The sequence below is a fragment of the Ctenocephalides felis genome, unplaced genomic scaffold (assembly GCF_003426905.1).
Source record: "Ctenocephalides felis isolate EL2017-DRISC unplaced genomic scaffold, ASM342690v1 CF-g0.4_SCAFFOLD_01886, whole genome shotgun sequence".
NCBI classification, from domain to species: Eukaryota; Metazoa; Arthropoda; class Insecta; order Siphonaptera; family Pulicidae; genus Ctenocephalides; species Ctenocephalides felis.
Genome location: NW_020538040.1, coordinates 169,339,883 through 169,356,439, shown reverse-complemented (window position 1 = coordinate 169,356,439; position 16,557 = coordinate 169,339,883). Strand labels below are relative to the sequence as shown.

Genomic DNA, 16,557 nt, shown 5'->3' with positions numbered 1-16,557 from the left:
TAAACATTAAAATTTATTTCAGACTGGAATGTTATCTGGTATGCCGCACATTATGAGAATGGTTTTCGCATATTTCTTTCGTTATTCGGTGATTATATGTTAAGGACCGATAAAATGTCCAGGACAAACGTACGAAAAATGGCAACTGCTGTTTGTAAGCATAAATCGCGGAATTTATTTTTCAATTAAGGAATACACTCATTACATTTGTTTTTTTTTACAAGGTTGCATAGGACAAGGCATTTTCATGGCAGGTTTAGCATTCTCTGGTAATGATCACATCGCGGCTATTGTGTTCATGACTCTGGCGACTGCAGTTAATGGAGCCGTTTCAACTGGGCCATTAGCCAGCTTTGTGGATTTGAGTCCCAATTATGCCAGTAATTACTTAACTATAATTACACCAATTGCATAATATTAGAGAAATTGTCTACATTTATTATTTAAATGCAATTTTAACTACAGGTATTACGCTGGGATTGAGTGGTATGATTTCTGTAATGCCTGGTTTTATTTCGCCTGCTATCGTTGGTATACTAACATTTGAAAACGTAAGTAATAATTGTTATATTAAAAATACTATTTGTATATAATTATTAGGGGGAAGTCACGTAACGCCGGACGGCACCAAAGACCGGACACTCTATTTAACACGTATTATTTAAGCGAGTATAAATCTTTTCATTCCAAAATATAAGTGAAAGGGGCACTGAGGGCACACAGGTACAGAATCACGCACCAAGCCTCGCCTGTCACGCACACGGCCACGGCGAGAGCTTCCCTTTCCTGTTTTAGGCGCAAAATCACGGCGTCACCTAAATATCAATAGAAGTAATTCTAGCATATTTATGCATTTGCATTTGAGTGGTATGCAAAGATAAAAGTTTGTACTTGATTATTATCCATAAAATGGTAGAATATTATTAGATCTTTAATCAATTTTAGTAGGTGCCACCAAATGAACGAAAATGTCTGTCCCTTAGCAACGGATACTAAGCCGTCCCTTAGTGCCGGACAGTAAACATATTGATATTTCTTGTGAGAATATACGTAATTTATTCCAATTATTTCATTTTATTCTGTATGAGTGCTAACGGTCACTACATACCCACATTTTTCGTATTTCCTAGTCAAAGAATGAAAAACTTATAAATGCACCAGCTGAGAGAATCGGTGTGGCCCAGCCAAAAGGGTGGATAAATAGTGATTTTTTTTTGCAATATCTAAGAATATTTGTCGAAGTCACATATGTAGACATTCCAGAGCGTGGAGATGGCTGCATATGTGATCAATGCAGGTTATTTTGAAATGTCCGGTAATAGGTGCCACTGTTTAAAATCATATTTTTTGATACCAAAGTTTGATTGATAGTATTAATTACTTTTAGCAAAGATTGCGGTTTTGTTAATTTGGTTTGATTTCTAACTTTGTTATCTAACATAAATCATAATTTAATAAACATTTCGTAAAATATTTTTTGATTTATTTATAAATAACCTTAGGTGTCCGCCACTTGGGGACTTTCCCCTACTTCAAAACTGTATTGTGAATTTTAAACATTAAAATGTGTATCTTCTATCTCTAGCAAACGATAGAGCAATGGCAGAAAGTTTTCCTCCTAGCGACAGCAATGTTGGTCGTTTGTGGTCTTTTATATTTGGTGTTTGCGGACTCTAATCTACAATCCTGGAACAGTCCAGATAAAATCGTTCAAGATCCCGAAGAAATTGTACCAATGACAGAAAAACCTCGTATTGTTATCACTAAAAATTCAATTCCAACAAGTGATCTGGCTTATACTAGGCGCCAAGAAAAAAAGGCGAACAATGTAGATATTATTCGTAAGAACAGCGACACTTCGAATAAAACTGACTCGTAAGAATTTTGTGAAAAGTGTTTGTGAAAGTATTATTTTGTCAAAAGGACGATTTAGGCTATGTAGTGACTGTATGGTTAAGAACTATATTAGAACTTATTGCTCATAAATCCAAACATACAATAATCTTTATAAAAATACTTAATAATTTATTAAATATTTTTACATAAAAAATAAAAATAGTAAAAACGCACTTTAATTTATATTTTAATACATTCATTATACTTTCGGATGTGTCCATTGTATAATATTGTCATAAATTGCGTACGCATTATCAAAATATATTTATAAAAAAATATGTTATTTTAATTTGTTTGTCTCAAAATGTGATAATTTTTACATTCACTGGAAAATTTACGTCCTCTTCTTCGTACTTCAACAGAAAATAAATAACTTATCTAATCAAATAATAAACTAGCTGTAAGTGGAATTCTGTCTTGAGGCAGTTATGGCATCGTGCCTTAAGGCAAATTGCTGGAACTTCCCGTACCGTAACGAAATGTTCGAGGAATACTGAATGTTTTCAAATAGATTATTATAAATATTGTAACATTGTCTAATATTTATAAGAATTATATAAACTGAATTGCAGAGTTGAAATTATTTATAAAGTATATTAGAACTAATAGTCAGAATTAAAAATAAAATCTGAAGTATTTTCGATATACAAAAAAAACTAAAAAAAAAAAAAAAAAAAAAGTTGGGACAAATTTTTTTTTCCAAAATCAATTATTTTGTTAAGACAAGCAGAAAGTTCTTTGAATCATTTAAATCGGATGCTCAGTTCTCTCAAAACCTGTCATTTTTTACATATTTAGCTCCGTATCTTCGAAATGGCTGGGCCTGCCTTTGCCAAAAACTAATAAACTCTTCTCCCAATCATTACTAATTGAATGTTTTTTAGATGATTCAAATCGAATACTCCGTTCTCTCAAAAATTCGATTTCTATTTTCTGCACTCTTTGCTCCGTATCTCCGAAATGGCTGGACCTGCCTTTGCCAAAAACTAATCAGCTCTTTTCCCTATCAATAGGAATCGAATGTTTTTGAACCATTCAAATCGGTTGATCCGTGCGCCCTAAAACGTGACTGGAAATTTGTATCCATACATACATACACACACACACATACACACACACACATACACACACACACACACATACACACACACACACACACACACACACACACATCCATTTTTTCTGAGGTATGCCAAAACGTTCAGAAACCTTCAAAACGTCGAGAAATGTAAAAATTTTCAATTCCGATTTTCGGCCCATTACAATAACTTACCCTACGGGAAGTTAAAAATACAATCATTTACCAAAAGGGTAGTTTTAATTTGAGACTTTATCTATGAATTTAATAACGACAAATTTAGTCAAACTATTATTTGTGACGCAAATTGTATAATCAACTTTCTGCAAACAATGTCTTCAAGTTTATTCATAGAGAATCATAAAAGATAACGTTATCAAACAATGGTGGAAAATTCCACAAAAAATATGAAATTATTACTTTCTTCGAACGAATTAGAGAAGATCGATACTTCATTAACAGAACTATTAATGTAAACAATAATCACTGATTGTATGTAAATATTTATTAAAACTTCCCATGGGGTAAGTTAAAGTAATGGGCCAAAAATCGAAAATGAAATTTTTTGCATATCTTTACGTTTCAGAGGTTGCTGAACATCTTGGCAAACCTCAGAAAAAATAAATGTGTGTGTGGAGACAATTTTTTGTCGACGATTTCGGTCGTACGAATCATCCGATTTGATTGGTTCAAAAAACATTCGATTTCTATTGATGAGGAGACGTGCTGATTAGTTGTTGACAAAGACAGGCCCAGCGGTTTTAGAGATATGGGGCAAAAAGTGCTAAAAATATCAGTTTTTAAGAGAACAGATCAACGGATTTGAATGATCCAAAAAACAATCGATTCGTAGTGATGAGAAAAAGTGGTGATTAGATTTTGACAAAGGCAGGTCCAGCCGATATAGAAATAAATGTGCACATAATGGCAGTATTTGAGAGAACTAAGCATCCGATTTAAATTACTTAAAAGCTTGTGTTGACTAAACGATTGCTTTTAAGGAAATATTTTTTTTATTCCATTTTTTTAAATTTTCAAAAAACGAAATAATAAACATCGAAAAATGATTCGGATTTTAATTCTAATTCTAACTGAAGTTCTGAACACCACTTATATACTTCAAATACATAATTTTTTACTTTGCAATTCAGTTTATACAATAGTTAGACATATAATGACAATGATCTTCAATTTAAATCCGATTGATTAAGTTTTGTTTATTTACTTTTTATAACATTTTATATTTCTCGAATATTCCATTAAGGTACGGGAAGTTCTAGCAATTTGCCTTAAGGCACAATGCCATACCACTAATAGTTTATTTTATTTATACGAAACCCTCAAAAATTATTGAAAGAATAAATGTGCATAAAATTCTTGATAAACTGAGATTTGTCTTAGTGGCAATTTTTCTTCAGCATGTGATTTTTATCATAAATACCCCTTTAATGCGGCCCTGTCTTTACTTATTACATTCTTTTTATATCATACTTATATTCATATACACATACGTTATCAACATATCGATCCTATTGAAATTAATTTAAAACTGATTTACATTTAATTGATACGATACAATTTATAAGCTCTATATTGTCATTTATTGACTCAAAATTACATGCACATATCTAAATTGCAATATTCTATAATAGAGCACTGATTTTTACTTTTGTTACAATTACTGAAAACGTATTTTTAGAATAAAATTTGCAAAATATTCTTTTGCAAAGACTTAAACAGTAAGTTCCATATCATTGGTGTGAGTCTAATAGTTTCAATAAGTGAGTCGACCCAAAATAGATCAATTGGAAAATATCAATCGGCACTAGAATATATTCTAAACGCTACTACACATTTATTATCACATAATTGAATATGAATTTGTGCATTAAATTAAAGTTGGAGTTAAATAATGGTTAAAGTTTGAAGGAATTTACAGGAAAAATATAGAAAATATAGAAGGTAGGTTTGCAATATGAAATAAGCATAATAAAGCATGGAATTCAGCTTTGTAGTATAACTAAAACATATAAAAATTTTAAAAATTATTTGGCTCTGATATTTGTTTCTACTCGAGCTAGAAATTATTTGTTTTGATATAAAGGTAAACAGGAACCAACATTTTTATCTTTATTTTAATTTTTTATTGGTCTCCTTGATTTACAAACTTAGACTTATTATCAAAAATTTTATCACTTTTATTAAAAATAAATATTATTTATATTAATTTAAAATCACACGTTTTACGAAATGTTCAATATATAAATATAAAAAATCGAAAATGAATATTTTTATATAACTCTACTTTCAGAAGTTTCTGAAAATTTTGGAGTACCTTAGAAAAAATTGATGTATATGTGTGTACGAGTATATATATATATATATATGTATGTATGTATGTGTGTGCGTGTGTGTGTGTGCGGATACAAATTTTCGTCGACGATTGCGCGAACACGGATCAACCGATTTGAATCATTCAAAAAACATTCGATTCCTATTGATAAGGAAACGTGCTGATTAGTTTTTAGGGAAAAAAGTGCCAAAAATGGTATTTCAGTTTTTGAGATAACGGTGCGCCCGATTTTAATAATTCATTTTTCTTGTATTGACGAAATGAACAACTGGTGAAATTTTTGTAAAAGCAGGTCCAGTGTCTCCGGAGATCCAATTAAAAAAGTGAAAAGTAATGCCATTTGGCGGTCAAACCTGAACATTAGACATATGTACATCATATTATCAGATATTTCATACAGATTATAATAATAAGTACAAATTTTGTGTACATTTATATGGGTTCCGTACCAATGTTTACACGTTAGACGACTACGCGACGCTCACGCGCTTTGATATTTCGACTTCAAATCAGCTTGCAGCGCGATTGCTTAAAAAAGTGTTCAAAATTTTCATAATAAATCAAAATACAAAAAAATCAAAATATAAACAAAATCAAATTTTTCAAAAAAGCGAATTTTTTTCAAAAATTTCAAAATTTCTCAAAAATCTAATTTTTTCAAAATTTTGCAAAGTTTTTTAAATAATTCAGTTTTCGGTACAGAAAGTTCCAGCAATTTGCCTTAAGGCACGATGCCATGCATCACTTGTTAACTTCCCGTAGGGCAAGTTATAGTAATCGCAAAAAAAATCGAAAATGAAAATTTTTTCATTTCTCGACGTTTCAAAGGTTTCTGAATATTTTGGCATACCTTAGAAAAAATGGATGTATGTGTGTGTGTGTGTGTGTGTGTGCGTGTGTGTATGTATGTGCGGATACAAATTTTCGTCGACGATTTCGGGAACACCAATCAACCGATTTGAATAATTCAAAAAACATTCGATTCGTATTGATAAGGAGACGTGCTGATTAGTTTCCTGGCGAAGTCAGGTCTAGCCGTTCCGAAGATACGGGGCAAAAAGTACCGAAAACAATAACTCAGTTTTTAAGAGAACGGAGCGTCCGATTTTAAAAATTCAAAAAACATTTTACTTGTATTGACAAGGTGAAGAACCGATCAAATTTTCATGAAGGTAGGTCTAGCGGTTTCGGAGATCTAATGAAAAAAGTAAAAAAAAATGCCATTTATCGGTCAAAAATGATCATTAGACATATGCACATCAAATTATCAGATATTTTATAGAGATTTTAACAATAAGTATAATTTTGGTTTACATTCCTATGGGTTCCGTACCAATGTTTACGCGTTAGACGTCGACGCGGCGCTTACGCGGTTTGATATTTCGTCTTTATGCAGTTAAAGCAGTACGATTGCTTTAAAAAAAAATTTAGATCTTTCAAAATATGTCAAAATAAAGAAAACATTTTTTTCTCAAAAAAAAAAAAAAAAAAAATTATTAAAAATTTTTTTTTTCAAAAAAAAGTAATTTTTTGTCTAATTGTTTGTCAAAAAACTTATTTTTTCGAAGTAAATTTTTTTCAAAAATGTTAATCGTTTTTAAAAAAATAATAATTTTTGGTACGGGAAGTTCCAGCAATTTGCCTTAAGGCACGATGCCTTAATTGCCTTAAGACAGAATTCCACTTACAGCTAGTTTCTTTAATATTTTGTTGAAGTGCATAGTGCACAAAAGAATTAGGACCAATTTGAATGTTAAACAAGATTTATCTATTTGAATCTTGACACACTCTTCCAGGTCTTTGTGTCCAATGACTTCTTTGACATTTGGGCATTATTTAGGTTTGACGTTTGACAAATCAATTTCTAAATGCCTATAATTGTGCTATTATATATGCAAAATAAAAATACTTTATTTTGGAATTTTTGGTATGAATTGGTTTAATTCCCAAATGAAACAACGAAATCAAAATTTCGTATGTGACATATTGTTTATTAGGTTAAGCCAATAAATCTTCATGATGTTTAAATTTTGGTGCAACAAGTTAATACACACTTATTTAGTTATTTAAATAATACAAGCATTTTTTTTTATATTATTTATAGCTCATTTATTTATTTTATCAGCTATAATCCTTAACTTTATTATTTTATGTGATATACTATGTCAATAAACATATTACAAAAAATGTAATGACAAAGTAGTTAATTTATTATATCTGTCTAATTTTCTAATTTAAGATAATGAAGAGATCATATATACCCAAGTGCATGTTTGAACCATTATTATTTGGAATATAAATTTAAAACATTAAAAATGGGTGATATTGCGACAACAAGCTTTCTGCATCTAGGGGACATCGTGTCTCTGTATGCAGAAGGCAATGTTTGTGGATTTTTGAGCACTCTCGGGTTTGTATATTTCAGTGTATATAATATGAATTTATAAATAAATACATTTGATTTAATGGATTTGATTTTCTGATAGATTGGTCGATGATAGAACTGTTGTCTGTCCTGAAGCAGGAGATCTTGGAAACCCTCCCAAAAAATTTAGAGGTTCATAAGATTTATATATGTTTATATATATATATATATATATATATATATATATATATAAATATATATATATATATATATATATATATATATATATATCTTGATTCATGTGCTTCTGATACTTTTTAGATTGTTTGTTTAAAATATGTCCTATGAATCGATATTCTGCTCAAAAACAATTTTGGAAAGCTGCTAAACAAAGTGCAAGTGCAAACACTGATGCAAATTTATTGAAAAGATTACATGTGAGTTTATCGGAATATTTTCAATGAAATTTATTAATATAATCTTATGATGGGACCATATAAATTTTTCAAAATATGTTAGTTGCTTCGAATAATAAGCCTTTACTTTACTTTATTAAACAAAATCATGAAACTCAAAGCCTAATTTATATATTAATAGTTTTATATATCTGAAAGAATCTAGACAGTTGTTATATTTATGATTTTTATTGAATTTATCACTTAATCAACATTTATTGATCTTAATCATTAAATAAATAGCATGCAGCTGAGATAGAAAAAAAGCAAAATGACACAGAAAACAAAAAGCTTCTTGGATCCGTAGTGCAATATGGCAGTGTTGTGCAAGTATGACATAATTATATAAAATCGTAATACAAATATTCTAATTTGACATAGCTGATAAAACCTTACTTTTAGTTACTTCATCTCAAATCTAACAAATTTCTTACGGTCAACAAAAGATTACCAGCGTTGTTAGAAAAAAATGCAATGAGAGTATATCTTGATGCTAATGGCAATGAAGGTTCTTGGTTTTACATTTTACCATTTTATAAACTAAGAGCTACTGGTGATAATGTTGTTGTCGGTGATAAAGTGATTTTAAATCCAGTCAATGCTGGTCAACAAGTTTTGCATGTGGCAGCAAATTATGAACTACCAGATAATTTGGGATGCAAAGAGGTAAATGAATGATTAGCTTTAAACCAATTACTCGAAGTATGGTTTATATTGAAATTATTGATTTCATTACTGCATTGCTGTTAATGTTTAAATTTGAGAGCTTGAAATACATTTTATATAACATGAATGCACATATAAATGCTTGCATATAATGGTTAGGAGATGTGCATTTATATAATATAAGGTGACTCTTTGTATATAAAACTTGAATTTGTTTTATAAGTCACAAAGAAATAATGATATAGTTTTGACAATCATTATAATAAGAAGAAGTGGACAAGAATCTCAACAACAATATTTATTAGTTATGTAATCTATGTAATTAAGTAAATAGAATTATAATCAAATTGATTTCAAAAGGTGAATGTGGTAAATTCCTCAACATCATGGAAAGTGACTTTATTTATGGAACATAAAGAAAACCAAGATGAAATTCTCAAAGGTGGAGATGTTGTCAGATTATTTCATGCTGAACAAGAGAAATTTTTGACAATGGATGAGTATAAGAAGTTCCAGCATGTGTTTCTGCGAACAACTGGAAGAACTAGTGCAACTGCTGCAACTAGTAGTAAAGCTTTGTGGGAAATTGAGGTATAATATGCCATAGAAATAATTTATAATACTTAAGACCTCGTTAAGAAGAATATGCTTAATAAGATTTCTGGCATAATACGCCACTTTACATGAGTTACTGCACTTAGAAACATGTTGTCTCCATACTGCATATTATGCTTTTTAACTTAACACTCGTTATTGGTTCCTGGGAAAGTGACTTAACAGGGTTTTATTAACAATATCACTCTATTATCAAAGCATAGGTCTAATTTTTGTATTTGATTTGTTAAGTTACGAGCTGTTCATTTCTCAGCTTGTTAAGAACTTAGTTATATAGCTATATTAATAGCAACTAGCTATATGTCATTTTTTTAATTATGGAATACAATACGAAGTCTATGCAAAATGCCAGAACATTGATGTCATACCTATATCGCATAATATGCTTTCTAACTTAGAACTCATTTTTAGTTCCTGAGAATGCGTCTTAACAAGGTTTTGTTGTATATGTGTAAATTATACTGTGAATGTTATTGTAAGATTGCTCACTATTTTAACAATGTCACTCTATTACCAAAGCATAGGTCTAATTTTTGTATGTAAAATGTCAAGTTTTAAGTTGTTACTGAGTTAGCTACATAGCTATATTAATATCAACTAGCTATGTGTCATTTTTTCAATTATGGAATACTGTACTAAGTGTATGTGAAATGATGTACCTATATCGCTTAATATTAATACCATTTATAACTTATTTTTGGTTTGTGAGAATGCGTCTTAACAAGGTTTTGTTGTTGTGTGTAAATTATACTGTGAATATTATTGCAAGATTACTCACTATTTCAACAATGTCACTCTATAATCAAAACATGGGCCTCATTTTTGTATTTGTCTTAATTTTTATTTCTTAGCTTGTTAGGAATTTTGTTATCTATATAGCTATATTAATATCAACTTACTATAACTTATTTTTTCAATTATAAAATACTATACTAATTATAATAAGTGTATGCAAAATGGTATAACAATGATGTCTATTGCTTGAGTACATAATTAAGACAAATAGAAAATTGAGGATTCAGTGCAATAAGTAACATTTATGACATTGAGCTTTGAAATTTGTAAATAATAATAATTCATTTCTAAAAAAAACTTACAGTTTGTGTTGGTGTTCTTTTTGACAAAGCCTCAAATTCCTATGATAATAAAACACCACTATAAATAAAACGGTATTTAATAATAAAAACCACTGACCACAAAAATACGTGCGCACTTTCAAACAATGTCACTGACTAAAACAATTTTCGATTGGTTTCCGTTAAAACCGCGAATTATGACACTCACGTGAAGTGCGTTAATATCGCTGATGTTGGTACACATGCAAATTTTAACGTTGACGTTCGATTTTATTTTTTTATTATATTGCAAATATATTTCAAAATGGTTGTATTTTTATTACACATAATTTTAATTTATCAATAATATGTTTTTTTTATTTATCTATAATATTTTATAACAGGTTGTTCAGCATGATCCTTGCAGAGGAGGTGCAGGACATTGGAATTCTATATTCCGTTTCAAACACCTTGCGACTGGTCATTATTTAGCTGCGGAAATCGATTCTGTATCAAATGAAGAACAGAAAAATAATAGCGAAGATAGTTTAGGTAAATTAAATAATTTAGATGATTTTGTAATTATTTTATACATACATCTTGAAATTAAATTAAATGACATCACAATTTCAACCTAGCGTAATTTGCATCTTTTTCTGAAATTGAAGGACTTGTCATTAGTATGTATCTTCTTTTAGTATTTTGTTTAAAGCTCTTTTATATTTCAAACTACTAGCTAGTAATTTGCATTTGTACTAAAATTTATTTTATGGTAGCTTTAAGAACATAAATGACATCACATCATTCAATCTTGCGTAATTTGCATCTTTTTCTGAAATTGAAGGACTTGTCGTTAGCATGTATCTTCTTTTAGTATTTTGATTATAGCTCTTTAATATTTCAAACTGTTTGTAAATGAAAATAACAATTCAAAAACTAACTAACAAACAAAATATAATTTATGTTAGATTTATTTCATTATTCAATGTTTACTTTTTTCTATCAGCTGTCGAAACAAGTGTTGATGCTAACACATTATATCATCTGATATCTGTGCCGCACTCTACTGATATTGCATCGTTGTTTGAACTTGATCCAACAACTATGACAAGAGCAGATTCTTTAGTGCCTCAATCCAGTTATGTTCGGCTGCATCACATTTGTACAAATACCTGGGCTCATTCTACTTCTATACCCATCGACAAGGATGATGAAAAGCCTGTGATGTCAAAAGTAATATATTGATTTTTTCAGTAACAATTTTAATAACTTAACTTAAATTACATTATCTGCAATTTTATGTCATTGCAATTGATTGAATCCAAATAATAAGAATTTACATTATTATATACAAAATAAATGAGCAAATCAGATTTTGTTAATAATATTTTAAGGTTATATTGAATCCTTTAATTAAATTATTTAAGGTTGGTTGTGCCATAGTTAAAGAAGATAAAGAAGCATTTGCTTTGATCTCCGTTTCTCCAGTTGAAGTACGTGATTTAGATTTTGCTAATGATGCTTGCAATGTTTTGTCAGCAATGTCTGTAAAACTAGAAACTGGAACAATATCTCATAATGAAAGAAGGTAAAATATTTAAATCTTTCTAATAATGGATGCAGTAAATGATCAATTAACATTTAATTATAAATTTTTTTGTGCATGCACATTAATATTAGTGCATATATATTTAAATTTTCAACATTGTTCTTTATTTCAGAGCCGTAACTGCTCTATTACAAGATATAGTTTACTTCATTGCGGGAATGGAAAATGAGCAAAATAAATCAGAAGCATTAGAATTAAGTGTAGCAAATCCTAATCGTGATAGGCAAAAGTTACTTAGAGAACAATATATTTTAAAACAACTATTTAGAATATTACAGGTAAAAAACATATTCTTGAATTAATAATATAATAACTAATTACTACTTTATACTACATTACTAATTCAATTCAATTTAGGGACCGTTCTTACCTTCGGCGGACGGGTCAGCACCATTTTTGAAAATTGAGGAACTTAATGATCCTCGTCATGCACCTTATAAATATATTTTTAGACTGTGTTATAGAATATTACGCTTGAGTCAACAGGATTACAGAAAAAATCAGGTATATATAAATAAAAAAATATGACCAAAATTATTTCAAATATATTATTGAACTTGCTAATTCATATTTAAGGTAATAGATTTGTTTTATTTATTTGTGCAGAATCAATTTTTTATCATAAGTTTTGCATATAAGCTTGCACGAATTTTTAAATAAACATTTTTTATTTTATTACAGGAACATATAGCTAAACATTTTGCATTTATGCAAAAACAAATTGGTTATGATATATTAGCTGAAGATACCATTACTGCTCTTCTTCATAACAATCGCAAATTATTGGAGAAGCACATCACAGCAGCAGAAATTGAAACATTTGTTGGGCTGGTTCGAAAAAACAAACACAATTGGGAATCTCGTTTTTTAGATTATTTATCAGATCTGTGCATTTCAAATAAAAAGGCTATTGCTGTGACGCAGGAATTGATCTGCAAAAGTGTACTTAGCACAAAGAATTCAGACATATTGATTGAAACAAGGTTATTGAAACATTTTTTTTTTTTGAGGAGTTACAGTAATTGTGATCAGAATTTAAAATTGAATTATATTTTTATGTAATTAAATTTTTGTGAAATTATTAAATATTTTATTGTTTTATCACAGCTTGGTGAAAAAGGACAAATCCTTTGTTAAAAAAAGTGGAAACAAAACTAGTTCTGAAGCAATTAATGAAGATACTGATATTGTTTTAGCTTGGAATAATGGAGCAGTCCGTACCAACATAAATTATCATAAAGTATTTAAATCTATTCCAATTTGTAATTTTATTCAATGTGATTTTTAGAAATCTATGCCATTGTGTGAAATATCATGCGGATCTAAACAGGGTAATCGGGAGTATGAATCTATGCTTCATTACTATCGACATCAGCTTAATTTGTTTTCAAATATGTGCTTAAATAGGCAATATTTAGCTTTAAATAATTTATCACATTTGGACATTGACCTAATTTTAAGGTAACTAAATTTTGGTATAGATGTCATATAATTATTTTTTTATATATTATTTTTACTTCAAAGGTGTATGTCTGATGAAATGGTGCCATATGATCTGCGTGCTTCCTTTTGTCGACTCATGTTACATCTTCATGTAGATCGAGATCCTCAAGAACAAGTTACTCCAGTTAAATATGCTCGATTGTGGTCCGAAATTCCGACAAAAATGTCTATACATGAGTGAGTGTTTGTATAACACATTAAAAAGAACTGTGAAACGTTTTGGATTTAAAAGTTTTTTGATTTCCAGTTATGATAATAATAAATCTTCAGATCAAAATAAAGAAGCTGTTCAAGCACGATTTAGTACAACAATCATGTTTGTTGAGGATTATCTGTGTAATGTTGTAGCAAAAATGTGGTCTTTTGTTGATAAAGATCAGAATAAATTAACATTTGAGGTAACTTGATAATGAGACTTTATATAAAAGAATTGCTATATCTGCTGAGTATTAATTAATTTACTAATTAGTTTTTTTATATCTAGGTTGTGAAATTGGCAAGAGACTTAATATACTTTGGATTCTATAGCTTTAGTGACTTACTTAGACTTACAAAAACTTTGCTAAGTATCTTAGATTGTGTTTCTGAAACAGATGCACCAGACGGCCTTGTTTCTTCGGGAGAAGTGGATTGTAAGTTTCAGCATATGAATTAGTTATACACATTACAAATTAATATTCAAATTTTTTTATATCAAAATTTTTTTATTAGCTTGCGAAAACGTAGAAGGTAATTGGCATATAATAATCTAAATCTTGTATGTATTGATTGATTTCTTTGTTATCTGTTATATCTTCTTCTTTAATATATGTTCTTATTTCGGCAGAACATATATATTCTGCAGTTACTATTGTATTGTATCAAAGTTTTTCTAAATTATCTGTTTGTAAATGTATAATCGATAATATTTTTACTCACGTATATAACTTTATATATTTTTATCGTAAATTATTACTAATATTTTACAAAATTTATTTTAGCGGAGGGTGGTGTTTTAAGAAGCATTGGCGACATGGGAGCAGTTATGACTTCATTGGCACTCGGACCAGCAAGTCGAGAATCTGTGTCGCCAATATCAGGAATTCAACAACGAAAATCAGCTTCACAGTTAATGAAGGATTATCCATTGGTCATGGATACTAAATTGAAAATTATTGAAATATTACAGGTAAAAATATTTTCATAAGTGGACGAATTTTTATAATAAATTATTTTAAATGATTTACATAAAAAGCATATTTATGTCATGATGACATGTCATTCTGAATCGAATGAGACTGAATTTGGAAAATATTTGTGTGTATGTGTATGTGAGCTGATTTTTTACTTTTTGTCAACGAATTCCCAAAAACGCCTTGACCGATTTCAAAAAATTTTAATGTCATTCTATGAAACTCGATAAGGACTATAGTTTACTTTGGTTAGTTTTGTGCGACGATCGGCCCAGCCGTTTCTTTATAATTAGCGGAAAAGTATAAAATTTTTCGTCCACGTTTTAGCCCACAATTTTGAATTTATTTTAAAAGTTTAAAAAACTATTTGAAAGATATTGGTTGGGAATCGCGTTGATTAGTTTTTGGTAAGAATCCGCCGGAAGTTTTACAGATATTATAAGCATGTTTGCAAGACATCAGTTGGAAATTGCATTGATTAATTTTTAGTGAAAGCGAAAATTTTGTTTTCGAAATAAAACGTTTGAACACTTCACCTTAATAGCTGTTGATTAAATATACGTATCGGGAAGTTAATGCAACTTGCCTTAGGACATCGGCAATTTACAACTAGTTTCTCTTCAATTTTACAGTTTATATTAGATGTACGATTGGATTATCGTATTAGTTGCTTGCTATCAATTTTCAAATGCGAATTTGATGAAACTGAGCGATCTTCAGTTGATGCAGTATTATTTAGGCAAAAGAGTATAGATCTTGAAACTATTGGAAGTCAAGCAGAGGGAATATTTGGAAGCAGGTATATATTTAATTTTAATGAAATACTTCAATTTTTTATTTGAATCTAAAATTTCATAAAAAAATATTTAATTACGTCAATGTTTAAGTGAGGACAGCGCAGCATTGGATCTTGATGGGCGAGGTGGAAAGACTTTCCTTCGAGTTCTTCTACATTTAACAATGCACGATTATCCATCTGTCGTTTCTGGAGCTCTGCATCTACTTTTTAGACATTTCAGTCAACGACAAGAAGTTCTTCAAGCTTTTCGACAAGTAAATTATAGTCCACACAGATTTATTTTAAGATTTTATGTGCAAAACATTAATGCAATTTGTTTATCTCCACAGGTTCAATTGTTGGTTTCGGACAGCGACGTAGAATCTTATAAACAAATTAAATCCGATTTGGACGTGTTGCGTCAAAGTGTAGAAAAATCTGAATTATGGGTTTATAAATCTAGATGCGTCGAAGAACATGGTACTAATGTCGGAGGTAATAGTTTCAAAGATTAATGTCGGATCATTTAATTTAATATTCTTTTGTATGACTCAGGAAAAAATCAAACTAAAGAAGAAGATGATGATGCAGTTTCACCACATCCAACAAAGTTTTTGACAAAATCGGATAAGAAATGTTCATCTATAGATTTGGAGCTGGGACCTCCGTTACATCCTGAACAAGCAGAGGAATATAAAAAGATACAACAGGTAATAGATTAAAAAAAAAATATATTGCATTATATATATGTAATAAACTAAAGCGGTGTTTTATAATGTCTTTATTTTGTAAATACTTTCTTTCTCAGATTCTTATTCGCATGAATAAACTTTGTACTCAAACTCAGAATGGTGGTTTTGTGAAACCACGTAAACATGAACAGCGTCTTCTTCTTCGTAATGTAGGTGTTCACACCGTTGTATTGGATCTACTTCAAATTCCATATGATGAAAAGAAGATACTAGGATGAATGAACTTATGAGACTAGCACATGAATTTCTGCAAAATTTCT

The 16,557-nt window shown here is 29.6% G+C and overlaps 2 protein-coding genes across 2 annotated transcripts; both read left to right on the top strand.

The window, feature by feature from the left end:
• The first annotated feature begins 88 nt into the window (after positions 1–88).
• On the top strand, positions 89–2,134 carry LOC113378074 (sialin-like). Its single transcript, XM_026618586.1, has 4 exons — positions 89–154; positions 225–380; positions 466–551; positions 1,586–2,134. Exons 1-4 carry the CDS (start codon positions 97–99, stop codon positions 1,877–1,879), a joined length of 594 nt encoding a protein of 197 aa, XP_026474371.1. The 5' UTR covers positions 89–96; the 3' UTR covers positions 1,880–2,134.
• A 5,199-nt stretch (positions 2,135–7,333) lies between these two features.
• Positions 7,334–16,515, top strand: LOC113376233 (inositol 1,4,5-trisphosphate receptor-like). Its single transcript, XM_026616143.1, has 24 exons — positions 7,334–7,369; positions 7,567–7,737; positions 7,814–7,884; positions 8,014–8,129; positions 8,391–8,477; positions 8,550–8,813; positions 9,174–9,404; positions 10,888–11,035; positions 11,490–11,716; positions 11,911–12,071; positions 12,205–12,370; positions 12,450–12,596; positions 12,774–13,075; positions 13,200–13,305; positions 13,381–13,553; positions 13,617–13,772; positions 13,843–13,993; positions 14,080–14,227; positions 14,576–14,763; positions 15,400–15,566; positions 15,655–15,820; positions 15,896–16,040; positions 16,101–16,255; positions 16,354–16,515. The coding sequence occupies exons 2-24, from the start codon at positions 7,643–7,645 to the stop codon at positions 16,513–16,515; spliced, it is 3,732 nt and encodes a 1,243-aa protein (XP_026471928.1). The 5' UTR covers positions 7,334–7,369; positions 7,567–7,642.
• Positions 16,516–16,557: the final 42 nt, after the last annotated feature.

Coding starts and splice junctions, on each gene's coding strand:
- LOC113378074 (XM_026618586.1), top strand. CDS start 97: ATGTTAAGGACCGATAAAATGTCCAGGACAAACGTACGAAAAATGGCA. Junction 155..224: donor AAAAATGGCAACTGCTGTTT/GTAAGCATAAAT, acceptor TTTTTTTACAAG/GTTGCATAGGACAAGGCATT. Junction 552..1,585: donor GTATACTAACATTTGAAAAC/GTAAGTAATAAT, acceptor TTCTATCTCTAG/CAAACGATAGAGCAATGGCA.
- LOC113376233 (XM_026616143.1), top strand. CDS start 7,643: ATGGGTGATATTGCGACAACAAGCTTTCTGCATCTAGGGGACATCGTG. Junction 13,076..13,199: donor GACATATTGATTGAAACAAG/GTTATTGAAACA, acceptor GTTTTATCACAG/CTTGGTGAAAAAGGACAAAT. Junction 13,306..13,380: donor TAGCTTGGAATAATGGAGCA/GTCCGTACCAAC, acceptor TGTGATTTTTAG/AAATCTATGCCATTGTGTGA.